Source organism: Thamnophis sirtalis, unplaced genomic scaffold (assembly GCF_051295495.1).
Source record: "Thamnophis sirtalis isolate CommonGarterSnake01/CBP01778 unplaced genomic scaffold, rThaSir2_p1.2 scaffold_4, whole genome shotgun sequence".
NCBI classification, from domain to species: domain Eukaryota; kingdom Metazoa; phylum Chordata; class Lepidosauria; order Squamata; family Natricidae; genus Thamnophis; species Thamnophis sirtalis.
In genome coordinates, this window is record NW_028261384.1 from 124,235,277 (window position 1) to 124,248,338 (window position 13,062).

General features: G+C 41.4%; 1 protein-coding gene across 1 annotated transcript; it reads right to left on the reverse strand.

The window, feature by feature from the left end:
- Window positions 1-744: 744 nt before the first annotated feature.
- On the reverse strand, window positions 745-9,418 carry LOC148046374 (vomeronasal type-2 receptor 26-like). Its single transcript, XM_087714707.1, has 7 exons — window positions 9,373-9,418; window positions 8,999-9,167; window positions 7,675-7,966; window positions 5,959-6,813; window positions 3,754-3,981; window positions 2,492-2,618; window positions 745-1,667 (listed from the first exon to the last, which is right to left on the reverse strand). Exons 1-7 carry the CDS (start codon window positions 9,416-9,418, stop codon window positions 745-747), a joined length of 2,640 nt encoding a protein of 879 aa, XP_087570833.1.
- Window positions 9,419-13,062: the final 3,644 nt, after the last annotated feature.

Here is a 13,062-nt window from a genome sequence, read left to right on the forward strand (position 1 = left end):
TGTGCGGTAAACTCGCAAGATTTGTTTTTCTCACCCTGTACATTTATAAATCCAAACTAGACTGTATTATTTCTCTGTGTCATACAATATATTTGGGTATATGGGCATATGCTAATTTATTTATTTACTTATTTATTTATCATCTTTATATAGTGTATTTTGGAGGAGATGACCCTTTGACAGCTGTATGGAATGAAATTTTATTTTAATGTATGCCAATTAGCGTACATTTCAAGTGACAATAAAGTTATTCTAAGTTTAAGTCTAAGTCTAAATATATATTAGAAAAAATCTTACTCAATAAACAATATCAGTTCTGGAAAAAACCAAGCACTTTATTTCTGAACAAAGAAGCCTTCATCTAGAAAAAGTTCTGCACATTTTTTTCTCCTTGTTATTGTGTATTTGTGAAGTTTCTTACATTAAGAACCCAGAGGGCATAGTAAGAGCAAATTTGCCTTTAAACTTTGCCCAAAGCCTTGACTTCAATCCTGAGGGCACTCAAGGTTGACTCAGGCTTCCATCCTTCCAAGATTGGAAGGATGGACCCAGATTTTGGGAGCAGTATGCAAAGAATGCGTACAAAGTAAACCACCCAAACGATGCTATAAAGCACTATGGGGCAGTATACACATCTAAATGTTATTGCTATTAAAAAATGGGAGAAGACAACTATTCCTGAATGAAATTCATTGGCCGATTATTTTCATGTTCGTTTATAGCATCATAGAATTCAGCTATCATTCATGTTGCTCTTGAAATCACATCATTCTTTTTCCTAACTAGCTGCTCCCTCGTATTCAGCTCTGGCCTCAGTATGATAATGTAGCACTTGGGCAGGAAAATGCAAGCTAGTAAACCATCACTTGAAGCCAAGATAGAGAAGACTTCCACAGCCACCATGGATTTCCCCTTGGTGCTCAAGTACGTAGGCACAAAGGACACCCAAACACTGCAGAAGACCAGCATGCTGAAGGTGATGAGCTTGGCTTCATTGAACGTGTCGGGCAACTTCCGGGCAAAGAAGGCCACTGTGAAGCTGATGAGGGCCAGAAGCCACATGTAGCCCAGCACAAGGTAAAACATGATCTCCGAGCCTTCGTTGCATTGGACTAAGATCTCATCCAGCTGGGAATGCATGTCCAACTCTGGGAAAGGAGGAGAAATGGTCCACCAGACAGCACAGATGCTTGTTTGAATAAGGGAGCAAAAAACAATGACTGAGATGGACAGCCTTTTCCCCACCCACCACCTCATGCGGTTCCCTGGCTTTGTGGCCATGAAGGCCAGAACCACAGTGATGGTTTTGGCTAACACACAAGACACTGCAATGGAGAAGACAACTCCAAAAACTGCTTGCCGGAACAGACATGTGACTTTCCCTGGACATCCGAGGAAGAGGAAGGAGCAAAGAAAACACAGCAGGAGCGAGACAAGCAGGGTGCAGGTGATATCCCAATTGTTGGCTTTGACGATGGGAGTGTTCTGGTGGAAGATGAATGTCCCCATCACCACAATTGTGATGACAGCAAAAGAAACAGCAAAGCCAGTCAGGACTTCTCCCAGGACTTCTTTGTAGGATAAGTAGGTGATAATTTTGGGAATACATTGATGGTGTTTCTCATTTGGATATTGCTCTGTGGGACACCTCTCACATTGGTTGGAATCTGAAAACCATAAATAAACTCTCTAAAAAGTCTACACATTAAATAGAATTAAGTTCTTAAAAATTATTCCATCCTGAAGGTGTTTTGGGAGACAATAAACCTCTTAAATGTTTTGCTTTAAGAAAATCCTTTTAAAGTTTATTTTGTATTCAATACAGTACGTTTCCTGATCAAGAGATTACACAATTAAATAAAGAAATGTTTTTACTTAAAAAAAGAAGAAAGAGAACAAGGCTGGTGAGAGATCCCAATCAATCCATGCTTTTCTTTAAAACCACCGTATTTTTGGGAGTATACGATTTTGAAGAGGTGAACTAAAAAAAAATATTGCATTCTGCAGACCTCCCAAACCACTGCACGCATCATTTTTTGTGAAAAAATAAGGCATGCAGAGAGTTTGAGAGGATTGCATAGTGCTCCTGGGGCTGCATTTTTTTTTGGGGGGGGACAAGAAAAAATGGCCCTTTTTGCCAAAAAAAGAGCATGCATAGCTTTTAGGAGGCTTGCAGAGTGCTCCTGAGGCCAGGGGGGGGGGGAATGAGCAAAGACCAGTCCACATTTCCCTCCTGTTTGCCCTCCCCAGTCCCCAGGAGCATTTTTCAAGCATTCCAAACCTTCTGCACATCCATTTTTGTGAAGGGGTGTGGGGTTTCTGGAGGCCAAAAACCCTGTATTCACAGTATAAGATTCACCCAGATTTTCACCCACTTTTTGGGGGGGGGAATGGTGTGTATTATGCTCTGAAAAATATGGTACATTCAAGAACCCAAACTTGGTTAGAACAAAATTTATTTTTAAAGAAACACAGATCTCTTTTTTCTTACCAATCATGGTGGAAATGCTTCCCTCTGAACACTTGACACAGTCATAGCAGCAAACCTGTTTTCCCTCCTCAATCAATTTCCGGTACCCAGGATGGCAGCTTTCTACACAGGTGGCAGAAGGTGGTGTCTAATGAGAATGGCCAGAGGAAGACATTAAAATGGATTAGAATCAAGCTTTGAATCAACCAGTCAGCAGTCACGGTCTTTAAATAAGCCCAACCCCGCCCACCACAGTTTCTTGTAATTTCTAATAATGCAAAATTTGGAATTCCTAGGACCGATTGCTAGAATTAGTCAGAGGAGCATTTAAAATCTGAAATGTCTTTGAACTGCTATTGAAAATTTGAAGACAAATCCAAATCCGGACACCTCTTCACATTACATAAAGGAACTTGAGATGTCCTAAAGAGGATCATGAAAGAGTATGTTTCTCATGACCTTAATGAGCTGTTTTAAATTTGAATAGTAATAAGAAAATCCAAAATAAATTTGTGATGTATGGGAAAGAATGTTGAAACTTGCCGAGCTGACAGCCAAAATATTCCTGTTTAGCATTTGGTATCCTTTTCCAATTATTCCTCTGTTATGTTGCCACTCAAGGGTGGTATCACAATTTTCATTGATTCAGCTGATTCAAACTACAGAGTACTCATCAGTGGGAAAGTCTGTCTATCTGTCGGTCTGTTTATCTATCAATCATCCGTCTGTCCATCTGTCCGTCCGTCTATCTATCTATCTATCTATCTATCTATCTATCTATCTATCTATCTATCTATCTATCTATCTATCTATCTATCTTCTTGTTAGATTGGGTAATGGATAGGCCCAAACAGGGTTAATGGTAACAAAAGCTCTTTATTAAGTACAACAAGTGAGAACAATCCATCGAAGGTTGAGTCTGACAACAGCCCTTTTATAGTGAGCTGTCAGACCCTTCACCCAATAGGATTAAGTGTTATTTTTCATATTTTTTTTAAAGGAGAAAGGTAAATCATCCATTCAGTGTTACCTTTCAAAAGATGAATCTTCCACTTCACTAGCTCTCAAGAAGCCCCTGAACTCAAAGGGTCCAAAACCCCAGTGATCAGAGCTCCCTTTCCCTACAATCTGAAAGTGTAATGTACATTTTTCCATAATACAAGAGTGTTCTAACAACATTCAGAAGATATCAAATGATCTTGGAACTACTCTAAGATTACTGGTTTAAAATTGCAGAAATTTGAAAAAATATCCCCATGTTTTATTTGGTTTGTTTAACTCACCTTCTTAAATTTGGGGTTCCATACAATGACAGATGTATTTATGGCGAAGTCTTCCTTTTGAGAACTCAGAGGTTCAATATGTCCAACTTGGACCTTCTGAAAGGATCGATTGGGGAAAGTAATCAAGTTGATGATATCGTATGCTGCTGCCAGGTTTCCATTCTCATTGAAAGCTATTTCTTCCCCAACACTATTGTTGAAATGGAGCTTTTTCAGAAATAAACGAAGCTAAAAGATAAGAGAGACAAATGAGAAATTGGTGTCCATAGCAGGCAATACAATATGGGATTCATCAAATGGTGCTCAACCAGTTTTTAATGAACAATCAAACATTTGAGTTGAAAGTATTTTTTAATGTTCCAACGGCATAATTCTGTTTTGCAGGACTATATTCATATTTTTATGTTTAAGTATTACTAATAGATATATTTGTACATATATTTCTTATTTGTACTTCATGATGGATAAAAATAATTGCCAAGAAATATAACACAATAATAGAATAAAAGATTTGGAAGGGAACTTGGATATTTTCATCTCTTCTTGTCCAACTCCCTGCTCCACCGGGAAACCTTGTACCATTTTAGAAAAATAGTTATCCAATCTCTTCTTAAAATCATCCAGTGTTAGCACACCCACAACTTCTGGAAGCAAGTCATTCTACTGATTAATTGTTTTAACTATCAAGAAATTTCTCCTTAGTTCTAAATTGGTTTTCTCCTTGATTATTTTCCATCCATTGCTTCTTGTCCTGCTTTCAAGTGTTTTGGAGTATATCTTGACTCCCTCTTCTTTGTGGCAAGCCCATAATATATAATGGATAACCCAAGAAAATGTATTTATTGGAGTTCTATTCCAGAAAACACGATTAAGAAGTTAAATGATGACCTTGATATATTAAATCAAATTTTCTTCAGGCATGGGACAGAAAATGCCTACACCAAACATATCTCAGAGAAATACAAGTTTTGTCATTCTATCCTACCCTTGCCTTTCATTTCATCAAATATTATTATTATTTTGCAAAATTCTTCCTTCTGTCTACTTTGGTGAATTTTTCTTCTGCTACTCAACTTCAAAATGTTGCAAAATTGGAGTCTTTTCTTGGATTTGAGGGTTTTTTGGGCTTGAAGATTGGAAAGGAAGCAGAACATCACTGGGAAAAGATTACTTCCCTATATCTAATAATATCTGTAAATAAAAATCTAAATTTCCACAAGGATTAAGCCTCTACACAACTAAAATTATAAATTTGAAAGACAAAAAGAATAGGTATAAAAAGTGGAATGCGGGGTACCCAATTAAGGCAGAATATCAACAAATAACCCAAGGCTGCAAATATGAAATCAGGAAAACTAAGGCTCAAAATCTTGTGAGAAAAAACCCTTCTTTTAACATGTAAAAAACAAGAAAAAACTCAAGGAAAGAATTGGTCCATCAGTGGGAGAAAATGGCAAGAAGATGATGAGCATCAGAGAGAAAGAAGAACTGCTTAATTCATTTTTTACATCTGGCTTTACACAAAAGGAAGAAAAAACAATTCAATCTATCAAAAACAGAACTATGAAAAACATATCAGGAATAGAACTTAAAATAGAGAAGAAAATGGTAAGAGAGCACCTGTCCACCCTAGATGAATTCAAATCATGAGAACCAGATGGATTAAATCCCAAGATTCTGAAGGAACTGGCAGACATGATCTCACTGAACTATATCTTTCAAAGATCCTGGAGTACTAGAGAACTACCAGAGAACTGGAAAATAGCTGATGTAGTCCCCATCTTCAAAAATGGGGTAAAAGATAAATCCAGCAAACCTCAGACCTATCAGCCTGACCTCAATACCTGGGAAGATTCTGGAAAAGGTAATCAAGGAATGAATCTGCAAACACACTTTTTATATAGATATTGAATTTTTATGTTTTAAATTGTTAAAAAAATAAAAAAATACAAAATATAAAATAAATAGCCCAAAGCATATATTTCAATAGACATAAATATCATTAAGATCATTTCCAGCATGAGCCGGGAAGCTCGGATGAGTAAATCTCTGGTCCCATTGACCGACCTAGATTCAATCTCTCATCGTTATCCTGGGACGTGTATATTTGTCTTCATTCATAAAAGTATACTTAGTGAATTTTGTAAACATTAAAATAACTATATTATTATGGCTACATTCCCATTGAAAGGCAACGTAACTCACCTTCCAAGGTTGGACTTTCAGAAAATTCCACTTCTCTTCATTGCCTCTTGTCTTCTGCTTGGCTCTGGATGAATATATAGCATGGAGACCATGTGCTACAGCATACACAGCATTGTAAATACTGTAGCTCTGGCCAGACATCTCCATTTCAAAGACAGTTCCAGGGAGACTCCCCAAATCCTCTTTCCCAGTGCATTTTCTTTGGCCTGGTGCAAGTATACTGCTTATTGGAAATGAACAGATAAATGCGACACTCCAGAACATAGGTAAAAAAGACACTTTAGAGTGATATGGATTTAGGTTCTCCAGGTACTCTTGAAAGCCTGGAACCCTATTTGTGTGTAGGGCAAAAGACAAGCTGCCATTGAAGGAGAATGTGGTGAATTTCTTTGACTCAAAGACAGATGTGACATCCCAGAGAGCACTTATGATCCAAATCCTCTCTATTGGGCACCTGCTACCAATTTCATAGGCTTCAAGAATTATTCGTAAACCTTCTATAGATTCCATGTCCCCATAAACAAGTATTACATTGGTTTTACTATACCACAGGAGACGTCCTATGTTATTTAGATTACTCTTCCGTAAGAAACTGGGGTTATAAGTGATCACTCTTGGAACAAACTGAATTAAAGAAATGCAAATGTCACTCTGGATGAATTTTGGTCTCAGAATTCTGAGAAATCTCTCTCCAGTGGCATCTTCTGGAATGAGAAGATCAATCCAATTCCATCCAAAATATTTCAGGAGCTGAATAATCCCAGCATACTGGAGGTTTTCATTTGGAGTCATCCAAAAGAAAGAAGGGAACTGCTGTTTATCACTCAATGCCAGGTCAAAAGTGCCAAAACTGAGCTGCAGAGTGGGAATAATAATGATGTGCTTTTAGACTAGTTACTGTTTTTGCAGATATGTCAACAAGAAGGAAGGAAGTACATTTCTTTTGCACCTTATTTCAATCAAAAGTCCTGATGTTAAATGTTAAATCTGGGCATCAACAAGTCTTTCCTTATAGCTTTTGCTATAAGCCCTTCATTAGTTTTCCATTCATTACTTTTTAGACCAAGTATTCTTAGTTTTTGATTGTGCTAAGCAAAAATAGAAGGAATGGGTAAAAAAAGAGGAGGCTTATTCTTTAAGGATTTGACAGTATTAATTTCCCATCTTGATACTCAAATAACTTTTTTTCTGTACATTATGAGAGCAACATATCTATTTCTTTACTGATCAATATATTTAAAATTGGTAAGGCATAAAGAACAAGAGAAGAAAATAAAATAACAAGAGGCATGCCCAGAAGAATGAAAGACAAAATCAGACACATTGCTACCATATCAGTTAATAATGGCTAAGCTTGAGACTGAGGAGGAGGAGGAGGAGGAGGAGGAGGAGGAGGAGGAGGAGGAGGAGGAGGAGGAGGAGGAGGAGAAGGAGAAGGAGAAGGAGAAGGAGAAGGAGAAGGAGAAGGAGAAGAATGAAGATAGCAAGAAGGACAGTTACACCTTTTCTTACATTCCAAATGAAATGTTTGCGCTTATTAAGAATTACTCCTGTTGCAATAGTAATTGATGCATTGCATTTCTGTGACAAAATAAACAAATAAAAATTTGATCTGCTTTTGAGAGATTACCCCCAATTTTCGTCCTCCGATAGTTTTTTTTAACTACCACCTTTTCCTCGTCCTGCTTGAGCATTTATGTGAGGCCAGATCCTTACCTGTGGAATTTTGTAGGCATTTAAGATGTTGGCTATCTGGATGGTGTTCTGGGAAGGAAGATCACCAATGACAGCCATGATATTTTGGTCCTTTCCCTTTCTGTAATTGAAGGGACACCAGCTTTCAAGAAAGAAGAGATCCAAAAGGTTCTGAGAGGCTTTCATTGCCTGAAAACCATTATCATGTATCTTGGAGACCAAGGTGATGTTGGGTAACAGGTCCTCATTCATGTTGATCTCCTGAATGGCAAAACTGAAGGCTAGGACATGCTGTAAATTTTTAGGCAATGGCCTGCAAGAAAAATTTCATTTAGTTCTACAATATTAATGTTTTCCTTCAGCCCTAAAATGATGTATTTGACTGCTTGAATTAGTTCAAGAAGTCCTCAGCTTACAACAGACCATACAAAGTTACAATGGCACTGAAAAAAGTGATTTATGACCATTTCTCACACTTAGAACCATTACAGCATCCCCTTGGTCACCTGATATTTATTTGGGTGCCTGGCAACTGATTCATATTTATGGCTATTGCAGTGTTCTGTGATCATATGATCACATTTTGGAACCTTCTGACAAGCAAATGTAATCGGGAAGCCAGATTCATCTCACAAAATTTACTTATTTGAGAACTGTAGTGATTCACTTAACAAATGTGGCAGGAAAAGTAATGGGGACAAAAGCTTTGATTCTTAAATTTCAGAAGTTAAGACATTCCAGAAGTGAGGAAGGCATCGAGTGAGGAACTGAATTGGAGGGTCTGAATCTCACTTGAGGATCTGACAGCATTAGTGTATCACATTTTGAGAAGTTTAAAACAGAAGTTTAATGCAATTGCAAGGATTGTTTCATGTATGTAGGGCAACAATTCAACTGGAGGGCAGAAGCTGATGAATTGTGCAATCTATTAATGACAATCCAAATACTTAAGATACACTTGCCAAACTGGTAGGGACAGTTTGCTCATCTCCGTTTCTAAACCAAAGAATCCGAAGAGGTCTCCGTGGTCATGTGACCAGCATGGCTAAACGCCAAAGGTGCACAAAACGCTGTTACCTTCCTACCAAAGGAAGGGCCTATTTTTATACTTGCACTTTTACATGCTTTCAAACTGGTAGGCTGGCAGAAGCTGGGACAAATAATGGGAGCTCACTCCGCTACACAACATTAGGGATTTGAACCGCCGAACTGCTGAATTTTCTGATTGACAAGCTCAGTGTCTTAGTAACTGAGCCTCTGTGTCCCTTATATCTTGAATACAATCCCCTTAAAAAAAAAACCAACCCTTGAAGGGCACATCGTTTTCTTTCAAAGGAGTACTTGCCATCCTCTCAAAGATCCTTCTGGAAATTCCATAAAGTGCAGTAAAGGCAATTCAGAATATACAGTAGATACAAATTCTCCAATGACTACATCACTGAAGTGAGCAGGGAAACTAAGCCGAAAACGAAGTTTCTTACTGCAAATGGGGTTAAAGGTCTTGTTGAAAGAAGCTTGGAGGAGAAAAAAAGAGAGTAGAAACCCATGGCAAAGTATGTTGAATGCCAAGGTAATTTGGCTCCATTCATAAGAGTGCAGCCACATCTTTTTCACAACACTTTGCCTGGGGCAATGAAATAGACTCTCTATTGGTTTTATGCATATCTAAAGTTGTAGATTACAATAATTATCATCTGAGTGATTCATAATGCCACCTACTGAGTCTCCAGGAGTTGTTGCTAATGGTAAACTTAAACTGCACCATCCCCCTAGGTTCTGTGCATGCCCAAAAAACAAGTTTAATTAATTTAGGTAGGTAGGCAATTCCCTTTCCCAAAGCTATTCAAATATTTTTCCAGTTGACGAGATTATGTGACCCATCTCCTCATCAGGGAATAAAGAAATGATCTTGGGATCATAACAGATTTTGAGTCTTGCTTTCTCAATCCAAGGAAAGCAATGCTGATTAAAAGAGCAAGAGATTGCTTAGTACCCAGATAAATTCTCTCTTCTCATCTCACAATCTGCCAATTCAGTTAAATGCATATCTCTTCTGCCCCTCCATTTTGCTGACATGTTTTAAGACATGGTTTTAAGACATGGTTTTAAGACATCTCTCCTTGTCCCGGACCTAATTTTAGACGAGGGGGCAGACCTGGCATGTATTACTGAAACCTGGCTGGGCCCGGAGGGAGGAGTCCCCCTCACTGAAATGTGCCCAGAAGGATTTCAGGTGCTTCATCAGCCACAACCTCAGTAAAGGGGTGGGGGAGTGGCTGTCATCGTCCGAAGGTCTTTAGTTCCTCGTAGGATCCCTTCTCCGGAGCTTGTTGGGTGTGAGTCCCTGTTGATGAAGTTGGACCTTGGTGGTCACAAGGGTTTGTTGCTAATGTATCTACCTCCCAACAGCGTTGCAACAGACCTCCCCTCGCTCCTCGAGTCAGTAGCTGAGCTGACGGTAGAGGTCCCCAGGCTTATGGTTCTGGGGGATTTCAACCTGCTTACACTTGGTGAACGCTTAGACGGGGCGCAGGAGTTCATGGCTTCCATGACAGCCATGGACTTGACCCAAGTAATTCGGGGTCCGACTCATTCAGCTGGTCACACGCTTGACCTCGTATTTCTTTCGGAGCAGTGGATATGTGATCTAGAGTTGAAGGGCATTAAAACCTTGCCATTGTCATGGTCTGATGACTTCCTACTGAGGCTTGACTTTTGGAAACCAATCTCCCACTGTAGGGAGGGGGAACCGATTAGGTGGTTCCGCCCCAGGCGCCTGATGGATCCTATGGGATTTCAGACGGCGCTTGGAGAAATACCTGACACTATCGTCCACAATCCGGTGGAATCCTTAGTAGCTGCTTGGAATACAGTGGCAGCTGGGGCTCTAAACTGGATTGCGCCTTTGCCACCTCTCCAAGGCAGCGGATCCAGGAGGGCTCCTTGGTTTACCGAGGAACTCCAGGAGATGAAGTGCCAAAAGAGATGCCTAGAGCGCCGCTGGAGGGCCATTAAATCTGAGTCAGACCGAGGACTGAAGAGAGCCTTTATCAGAGCCTATCACGTGGCAATATGGGCGGCGAAATGTTCGCATTTTGCCGCCCTTATTGCATCCGCTGAATTGCGCCCAGCCGCCTTGTTTAGAATAACCCACTCCCTCTTGAAAGGGAGGGATGCGGATGACCCTTTACAAGGAAGAGCTGAGGAATTTGTTCAGTATTTAACAGATAAAGTCGCTCGGATTCGGACAGAGCTGGACTCCAATTGCACGGTACCATACGAGGTACCGGGGGAAGGTATTGAGTATACTTTATGGATTGAGTTTAAACGTGCTTCTCCTGAGGAAGTGGACAAGGCCATGGGAGCTGTGAGTGCCTCCACTTGTATACTGGACCCGTGTCCCTCCTGGCTTGTCTCGACCAGCAGGGAGGTGACACGCGGCTGGATCCGGATGATAGTTAACACCTCTCTCCAGGAGGGAATCTTCCCGCCCCTCCTAAAGGAGGCGGTGGTGAGACTCCTCCTGAAGAAACCGTCTCTGGACCCAGCCATTTTGAGCAACTATCGTCCAGTCTCCAACCTTCCCTTTGTTGGGAAGGTTGTTGAGAAAGTGGTGGCCTCTCAACTCCGACGGTCCTTGGATGAAGCCGATTACCTAGACTCCTTTCAGTCGGGTTTCATGCCTGGTTACAGCACGGAAACTGCTTTGGTCGCGCTGACCAATGATCTCTGGCAGGCCAGGGATAGGGGTTACCCCTCTATCCTTGTGCTCCTTGACCTCTCAGCAGCCTTCGATACCATCGACCATGGTATCCTTCTGCGACGGTTCCGAGAGGTGGGCGTGGGAGTCACTGTCCTTCAGTGGTTCTTCTCCTACCTCTCGGACAGGTCACAGTCAGTGTTGGTCGGAGGGCAGAGATCGACCCCAAGGCCCCTGAATTATGGGGTGCTGCAGGGTTCAGTCCTGTCCCCCCTCCTGTTTAATATCTACATGAAGCCGCTGGGTGAGATCATTCGAGGGCACGGGATAAAATACCACCAATACAAGGATGATACTCAACTGTATCTGTCCACCCCGTGCCAACTCAGCGAAGCAGTAGAAGTGATGTGCCAGTGCCTGGAGGCTGTTAGGGTCTGGTTGGGAGCAAACAAGTTGGCACTCAATCCAAACAAGACCGAGTGGCTTCTGATGTTCCCTCCCAAAGATTGGCCAATTATTCCATCTCTCAGGCTGGGGGGTGAAATTATACACCCCTCAGAGAGGGTTCACAATTTGGGAGTCCTCCTGGATCCCCAGCTGACTTTAGAACACCATTTGTTGGCTGTGACCAGGTGGACCTTTGCCCAGGTTCGCCTGGTGCACCAATTGCGACCCTACCTGGATCGGGAGGTCCTTCAGACAGTCACTCATGCCCTTGTGACCTCAAGACTGGATTATTGTAACGTGCTCTACATGGGGCTGCCCTTGAAGAGTGTTCAAAGACTTCAGTTAGTCCAGAACGCAGCCGCGCGAGCGATTGTGGGTGCACCCAGGTACACCCACGTCACACCTATCCTCCGCAAGCTGCACTGGCTACCCATTGGTCTCCAGATCCACTTCAAGGTGCTGGTCGCTACCTATAAAGCCCTACATGGCATCGGACCTGGGTACCTGAGAGACCGCCTCCTGCCCATAGACCGATTAGATCTCACAGGTTAAGTCTCCTCCGGATTCCATCCGCCAGCCAATGTTGGCTGGCGACTCCCTGGGGGAGAGCCTTCTCTGTTGCAGCTCCAGCCCTCTGGAATGACCTCCCCATGGAGATCCGTACCCTTACTACCCTCCCAGCCTTCCGCAAAGCCACCAAGTCCTGGCTGCTCCAGCAGGCCGGGGGGCTTGTGAAACATCCAGCCCCATGGAAACTGTGAATGTTGCGGTTTTTTTAAAGTGTTGTCTTTTGTCTAGTTATTTCCCCTTCCCTTGTCTATTGTGAACTGCCCGGAGTCCTTTGGGAGTGGGCGGCATACAAGACAAATAAATAATAATAATAATAATGTTACATGTTGTACCAGTGCCCCCTCCATAACTATAATCACATGCCTTCATGATTAAGATCCAGTCACACTCACTTCTCTTATGATAAAATATTTGAGAGTTTGGTAATGGACTACCGTATTTTTTGGAGTATAAGTCACACCGGAATATAAGACATACCAAGGTTTTGAAGAGGCAAATAAAAAAAAGTTTTTGCACTCTGCAAACCTCCCAAAAACGGCCCACATTTTGCAAAAGTGGGCCCGTTTTTTAAAAAAAATAAGGGCATGAATAGCCCTTAAGGAGGCTTGTAGAATGCTCGGGGGGGGGGAGGGCATTACCAAGCAAAAATAGGCCCATTTTTTCCATGAAAACGGGTCTTTGTTTTTTGTCAA